Source organism: Salmo salar, chromosome 07, assembly GCF_965601325.2.
Source record: "Salmo salar chromosome 07, fSalSal1, whole genome shotgun sequence".
NCBI lineage: Eukaryota > Metazoa > Chordata > Actinopteri > Salmoniformes > Salmonidae > Salmo > Salmo salar.
The window spans coordinates 25,940,578-25,948,536 of NC_138297.1; the positions used below are offsets into that span (position 1 = coordinate 25,940,578).

At 49.9% G+C, this 7,959-nt stretch overlaps 1 protein-coding gene across 1 annotated transcript; it reads left to right on the plus strand.

Moving 5' to 3' along the window:
• The first annotated feature begins 385 nt into the window (after nucleotides 1-385).
• Nucleotides 386-7,710, plus strand: LOC106608834 (uncharacterized). Its single transcript, XM_014207004.3, has 3 exons — nucleotides 386-863; nucleotides 2,665-5,969; nucleotides 6,184-7,710. The coding sequence occupies exons 1-3, from the start codon at nucleotides 788-790 to the stop codon at nucleotides 6,316-6,318; spliced, it is 3,516 nt and encodes a 1,171-aa protein (XP_014062479.3). The 5' UTR covers nucleotides 386-787; the 3' UTR covers nucleotides 6,319-7,710.
• Nucleotides 7,711-7,959: the final 249 nt, after the last annotated feature.

Sequence of the window (7,959 nt, forward strand, 5' to 3'; positions counted from 1 at the left end):
AGTCTCTTGACCACTTGTAGAGTAAACTAGGATCATTTAGCTACCACAAATAGAATCAGGATTTCGTGTATTTGTTAAGGATTCTGATTTTGTTATTTATTAACCTATCTACAAAGGCTAGTACAAACATTTGCTATCACTTAATTCCCCCAAATGTTGTGCCAAAAATAATGGTCCATGAACTAGGCAACATTTCAAAGTTCGTCAATAAATTGTAGTTGAATGGGTTCAAACAGCATGCAACAAGTAAAGTCATATATTTGATTTATTCATGTGGATTTTAACACCCTTATGATGATATTTGATTGAGAGTTCAGTGATGGCGTGAAGGAAATACAGAGAGAAAAGGGAAAACCAGGGAGTCGGTGTTCCGCGCCATTGAAATGCAAATAGCAGTGAGGAACACGAAGAGATTGTATGTGTGTGTGTGCATGTTATTATGTGTGCCTGCGTAGGCTATGTGTATGCAAGGGAGCGGGGGTGGGGGTGCCTCAAATTGGGCAAGTTTGGAGAGCGAGAGACGATTTTTAGCAAAATAGCCACACGCACTAACGGCAGCCTCATATGACACGGTGCGTTTATACGGATTTCTATTTCTACCACTCTTTGTTTTCCTACGTGCAAGGGATAAACATTCGATAACGTCATCTAGATGCAGACTGGACATTCACATTTTCCTGAAATTTGAGTTTTGACGGATTCTGGAACTCGAAGCCTACAAGTGCTTAAAGTGGCCAGTGCTGTTTAATCGGCTGATGCCCCCTTTCTTTCTGTCTCCTCGTGAATCATGTCACGCCGGAAGCAGAAACGACCCCAGCAGCTCGTTAACTCGGACCCGGGGGGCACGCGGTTACTATCGCACGGTGAGAAAAGTTTATTATGGGCATTCTAAGGCATGCATATGTTTTCATTCCTAGGATATTCCTATAGTTCTATGAATGAATGAAGCGACAAGAAAAGTTACAGGTTGGAATTTACAACTATAATGGTGATCAATAGGGTTAAATAAGGTAACGTTAGATAAGGTGGAGAAACATGATTGAAAATCCCGCTAGAGAGTAGGACTAAAGATACAAGTTGTTTATTTTAATATAGATGCACTTTATATATGTCAATTCCTCCTCGCATATTTATTTTCACATCTAGAAAGTCATTTTACTCAGGTGATCAATCATCATAACATGATCTGTGTATGTCTGTGTTTTATGTTTGCATATTTTATATTTACAAAAAGTCATTGCCTCTTGCAATAAATGAGAGTTTAGTGGATTTCTCAGTCTGCTTTAGCTCTGCAATGGGCCCCAGTAGGGGAGAGCTCCAGGTATGAGGGCTAGCCCTGTAAACTTGTCCCTGTGATCTGGATGGTAAAATCCATCTGTGGCCATGCTTAGTCCTCTAGGAAACTAGCAGTCTGCTCAGAATGACTACTGGAGGTCTTTCATTACTTAGAGGAAAGTCTCCCTATTCACCAACAATAAAGCTGGATCGGAGGGTGGAAGGAGAGGTGGAGGAGGGGTCTTTTTGGTAAAGTTAATCTCTCTCCTTGTTCTCTTCTTCTCTCCATGCTTTTCTCCCTCATGTTTCATTTCCTCCTTGCCCCCCCCCCCCCCCCCCTGAATGCTCACTGCTGAATGCTTCCCTCTCTACCCCCAACTCTATTGACTGTATACACCTACCCAGTTGGGGGGCTCAGTGTGTAAAATGCAGCGGGGGGAGAATGCAGAATGCATGCACCTTCAATCGTATTGCATTTGCTGCACAAACACACCTTAAAAATACGAATGACTTTTTAGAACTTCTGCAGGTAAATTTCCACAGGGAGGAACTTGTTTCAAAGGAACTGGTTTTGAACACCTTGAATTCTGCGAAAAGAACCAAGACTGACTATTTGGCAGCAGTAGTACAGTCATTAATACCATCACTATCCCTCTAGGAGGGAATAGTTAGTTTGTCTTTCCATTGTCCCCCCCTTCTTTTGTTTCTCTCTTTCTCACTCTGTGCTCAAGATTCTGAAAGAATTTGACCCCAGCTCTAAAGATCTGAGGAGTAGACCAATCACAAGCCTCTGGACAGTGCCCAGAACTCTTAGCGTGTCCCGACCTCTGACCCCTGATGTGACGTCAGGGGGGAAGGGTGAATAGGGAGATGAAAGACGTGAACTGCTGGAGTGAGGGGCGGGTTAGAAGGGGTTATGGGTTTTCTTGGCTATGGCCATTGTCCTTTTAAACGTGTTTCCATAGCAACAAGGTGGTTTGTGTTGTCAGAAGATGTTTGGAGAGTTTTCCTCAGGAAAGAAGTAGAGTGGACAGAAGACAAGATAATGTAAGGGGAAAGACTGTGACTCTCGGCATGTTTGTAGACTATTTATCAATGTTTGCTAATGCATTGCTTTACATGAGAAGACTGAAGCTTTAAGCTTGAATTTAATATGAAAACATTAGCAATTGTTGTAATCAATGATTACAGTTAAAGGTTAGGACTTATAGACTTACATTGAGCTCCCACTTCAATTCCATAAAGAATGAGGCTCGCACCCTGTCTTTCATGGTTCTTATGAGGACTTAACATTAACAATTTGATCATGAAACTGAACTTTTCATTTGGTTGAATAGAGGGATGAAAAGGCACCAGTCCTAATCCTTCTGTTTCTCTTTCTGTCCATAGATGACCAGCTGTCAGCAAAGTCACCGTGCATGTCTCTAGGCTCAGAACTGACCTCATCTGGGTCCTCCTCGTCCTCCCCCACCTCGCTCGAAGGCCGACAGCCCCCCCTGGCCCCTCGGCCGTCCCCCGGGGGTCTCCACGCGCCCTCCCTCCCCAGCGAAAGCTCTCCGCCCCCACACTGGCCCAGCCACATCGCCCCCTACACCACCTCTCTTCCCAACACCCACTCATCCCTCTCTCCAGACTTCCCTCACCCCTCTTTATCCTCCCAGACCCAATCCCTGCCACTCAACCTCAATCAGACATCGGGCCACCCCCTCTCCCATCAGGCCCACTCCCACGCCACTATGACCTCACCACAGATGGGCAGCTCTGCCACCATCACTACCTCCTCCTTGTCCTCCTCGTCTAGCCTCCCTCCCCGCCGGGAGAGCACCAGTCCTGGGCATCAGAATGGCTCCAGCCCCCTGGTGCCAGGGCTAGGCCAGATCCAGGTGCCACCGACCCTGGCTGTGCTCCTGGAGGAGCTGAGGGTGCTGCAGCAGAGGCAGATCCACCAGATGCAGATGACTGAGGAGATCTGTAGGCATGTTCTCCGGTTAGGAGGGGCCATCTATACCCAAGACACCTCCCAGGCTGGTAGTGGAGAGAAGAACCAAATACCTACAGCAGGGTCCCCCTCCCCACCACATCATCCCTGCTCTGCCCCTGTCCCATCCTCGTCCTCCCCTCTCCTGGCCGGCCTCCCCTCCCTCCTCCCCCAGCTCACTGTGTCCAAGCCCAGCCTCTCCTCTCACACTAATGGGAGCAGAGCCCCAAACTCCTTTACCTCGCCCTCATCCTCTTCCTCCACCACTTGGAGCTCCTCGATAGCCTCCTCCATGCATCCTCTGTCCCTGGGTCTCCCCCCGCACTATCTCCACGAGAAATCCTCCAACACCTCCCCCTTTGGCCACAGCAACGGGGTCAGCTTCCCCACCCCGCCCCTCCCCACCTCCAGCCACTCCCAGGACCACCTGCTGCAGTCCAGCTCCTCCCTGGGGTCCTTGTCCTCAGCAGGACGTCCTCAGCATGCCTGTAAGTTTTGTGGGAAGGTCTTGAGCAGTGATTCCTCGCTACAAATCCACCTGCGCTCCCACACAGGTGAGAGGCCCTACCATTGTCCCGTCTGCCTCAGTCGCTTCACCACCCGCGGGAACCTCAAGGCCCACTTCCTGCGTCACCGCGAGCAGAACCCTGAGCTGTCGCTCTCGCTCCTCCCCCCGGCTCTGGAGCAGCCCAGCCCTGCCCCCGTCGCCGCCACCACCGGCCAGAGACGTAGGAAGCGCCGGGCCGAAGACGAGGAGCCGCCGTTCGGAGGCGTGAAAGGAATGACGGAGGGAATGGCGCTCGGTTTCCTTTCCGGGGTGTCTCCTCGCCCCTCCCCTTCCTCTATACCTATGCCACCCAGTATGGATATGGCACTGTTGTCCACTGCTCACTCCCTTTTACAGCTGAACAGGGCCTCTGCTGCAGCAGGCAGCGCCTCAGGTAGTGTGTTACCGCCATCCTCCATGGGTGGTCAGTTCAAAGGGGCGAAGCAGCAGAGGTTTGATGAGAACACCCCTCCACACTCCGCCCTCCAACCAGGTTCCCCCTACTCCCAGCTGGCCCACTTCCCCAAAATCCTCTTCCCCGGAGGACCCTCGCCCCACCACCTCGCCCTCCTCCGTCCCCCGGGGACCCACCCCTCTACCTCCCATCTCACCTCCCCCCACACCCAGCTTCCCTTCCCTCCCTATCCTAAACTCCCCACGTCCTCCCCCTCCTCCTCCTCCACCACCTCCTTCACCCAAACCTCCGACACCTCCAAGTTGCAGCGACTGGTCCAGAAGTTGGAGAAGCAGCCCCAGGGCGGGGGCCAGTTTTCCTCCTGCGGCCCAGCAGACGGCTCCTCAAACGGGGACACCCACGGCCACGACCTGACCACAAGCTCCAGCGCCTACCGCAGGGAGATGATGGCAGCCCTGGGCCTTGGCCCCAACCCCAACACTGAGTCCATGGTGAACAGCCGGGGACAGGGTCTCCCTGTATCCACCAATCCCGCCCTGGCCCCTAACCAGTGTGGGGTGTGCCTGCGGGTGCTCTCCTGCCCCAGGGCCCTGAGTCTCCACCAGGCCACCCACCTGGGTGAACGCCCCTTCCCCTGTAAGCTGTGTGGACGCTCCTTCTCCACTAAAGGAAGCCTGAGGGCCCACCTCGCCACCCACCGTGCCCGCCCGCCCAACGCCCGCACCCAGAACTCCTGCCCGCTGTGCCCGCGCAAGTTCACCAATGCCCTGGTGCTGCAGCACCACATCCGCATGCACCTGGGGGGCCAGATACCCCCAGGGGGAGAGGGGGAGGAAGGTACAGATATGACCCAAGAAGATCTGGGCCAAATGACCACAGCCTCTCCATCCAAACCCTCCAGCCTCCAAGGCCTGCACCCCCTGTCTTTAAAAATGACCAGCTCCATCTCTAACCCTGACTCGCTGGTCAGCAGCTTAGACTTCGGAGGTCCGGCAACCAAGCAATCCCAGGCAGCTGACCCGAGCCCCCTTATAGAGGGGGAGTGTGAACCCTCGCCCTCCACGGCCAGCATTAGCCCACCTCTGACCCATAATCCCTCCCCAGAAGACCCCATGCTCCTGGGGGAAAGATCTGAGTCGGACTCCGGCCCGTCTGCAGCCTCTGTGGAAGACTTGCAAGACTCCCCAGCTGACCTTTCGAACGCCAGCCCAATTAGTCTACCCAAGACATCCTTGACCAGCTCCTTGCCAGCCTCAGTGGGGAATGGTGAGGAAGAGGAGGAGGAAAACATTCCCCTTGCCCTCTGTGTCTCTAGACCAGCTTTGGATACTGATGGCTCTGGCTCAACCACAGTGAACCAGACCAACTCTCCAGATGGACTCATCCCCAGTCCTGAATCTGATTCCACCCCGAACTCCCCTGCCACCCTCAACCCCTCACCCACGCTTACCCCTCCTGCCAGCCCTAAAGCAGCTTCAGAGCCAGCCCAGTCCCCCAGTATCACCCCACCGGAGCCCAGTCCTGAAGGGGAGACAGACACACTTGAAGAGGCGAGTGAGAGCACAGCATCCAGAGATACCTCATCGGTCGAGGGGCCTGAGAGAGAGAAGCGGACCCCTAGCTCCACGGAGGAGAGTGATAGGGCTCCAGAGGAACCAGAGGCCTCCCAGCTAGCCACCCCAGCCTCAACACCCTCCAAACCCTACTCCTGCACCATGTGTGGGAAGGCATACGCCAGTCGCAGTGGATTAAAGGTCTAAAAAAGCATAAGATAAGGATAGAATTTATTAGTACCATATGTTCTTATGGATATGCAGAACACTTGACAGAAGCTAACTTTTGATTCTTGAGATTGGAAAATTAAAATAGTGTGGTGCAATCGCTCTATTTCTTATGTTTTCCTGTGTTTGTTTGTGTTATGTTAGCAAATATATTCTAATTCAAGTTATGTTCTGTTTCCATCAACAGGGACACATGAAGACACACCCTGTGTTGACCAACGTTCCCACCGAGAATCCTCCTCCCGCCACCCTGACCAATGACAATGAAACTACGGAGGATCCGAGTTCGGGCTCAGCCAATGGAAAGGAGGATGAAAAGTAACGATTGGCCAAAGCTCCTGAGAAACGTGTTACCTTAGAGAATCAGCCAATCACTGCTGCATCTGGGAAGGAAGCAGAGAAACCTGTGCACACTACTGAGTAAAAAGACATGATTGGCTGCTTAATGGCACCAGTCAGTTTTTTTTAAGGCCCTGACAAGGGAATGTATTTTCTTCATGTAATTAGAATTGATTCTAGAACGATTGATTTTAATTCTGTGTAGTTTTGGTACTAGTCAGTTGGGTCTATTTAGAAGGTTAGATTGTTGTGAAGTTTTAATTCAGTCGGCATGGTTACGATATCACTATCTCAAAGAACACAATGAGGCCTTATTGACAACATGATGTCACCGAATTGTCTTGTAGCGTAACGGCAACCAGTTCCGTTATGCGTGTCGGAATCGCAATTGAATAGATGAGCAGGGATGTATGTTTTGGAGAGCAGCTAGTTCTAGTCAAACATATGAATGAAATTCACATTTTTGAATTCTAAAATGGGGATGAAGTGAAGGAGAGAAAAAAATGTGTTTTCACTCTTTAGGATCTATGGTACGATCTCCATACCAAAACAGGCCAGCGTAGTAGTGGCCGTTTCCTTGTATATATAAACCCTGTTACTGTTTGTAGTTCTTTTTTTTTTACTGACTTTTTTAAACTGTCTTGCTGCTGTACTGATGTTTCAATGGAGTTGCACTGACTGTCTACACTACTGTCTATTCATCCGTTGAAACAGAGATTATGATGGTGATGATGATTGCGTTACATTGACCAGTCCGTACATACAATGTATTTTGGCAATCCTGGTTCCTGCCGTTGTGAGTGACCATGCAGCAGGAACCTGAGAAATGAACAATGATGACTTATATCAGTGATTGTAATTGGTTTATCCATAATTTATTGGATATATCTGCACAGGGACATACAGAAGTAGCCTGACAGCCAAATAGATTGTGTTATGTTTCACTGTTGTGAAGTTTTGGTACCAGGCTAGTGTTGAAGTATAGCAGAAACTGGTGTATAAATCAACGGAACCTCCCGAGGACCAGGATGAACTATGTCGGGTGGATAACCTCATCCCTCCATGTCTGTTGTCTCTTTCCTCTTCCCTTTCTCTTTCTCTCCTCCTCTTCCCTCTCACCCTCCCCCTGTTCCCTCTTACCTCATCTTCCTTCTCTCCCCCTCTCTCTCAAAGCACTTGAGAGTTCAAGTTTTCTGCCCTGCAGAAATTGTCTGCTCTGTTTCCTACATTAGATCACTTTAGTTTTAGTACTTTATTTTGCCTTCGTATGTTTTTTCCCAACCATTATTTTTTGTAGTTATGATGATAACATGTGCTTCCCATATTTTTTATGTAAAAAAACAGAAAATAAAATACTTCTGATGGTGAAAACGTAGCCTTTTGGTTGTCCGTCTGTGTATATTGTTTATCACTCTGTCTGTCTCAGTATAGCTGGTCGGAGACTATTCATCTATCTGTTTAAGTATTCTGTTTGCATGTCGACATGTTCTGTATGTCGGAGTGTGCTCTGTCTCACTGTTTGTCTCAGCGCTCTGTATGTCTGGCTGTCTGTCTCAGTTCCTTTGATTGGACGCTATAGCCTTCTACTTATTCTGCCTTTTTTGGCCTCACTTTCTTTTTGTAT

Coding starts and splice junctions, on each gene's coding strand:
- LOC106608834 (XM_014207004.3), top strand. CDS start 788: ATGTCACGCCGGAAGCAGAAACGACCCCAGCAGCTCGTTAACTCGGAC. Junction 864..2,664: donor CACGCGGTTACTATCGCACG/GTGAGAAAAGTT, acceptor TTCTGTCCATAG/ATGACCAGCTGTCAGCAAAG. Junction 5,970..6,183: donor CCAGTCGCAGTGGATTAAAG/GTCTAAAAAAGC, acceptor TTCCATCAACAG/GGACACATGAAGACACACCC.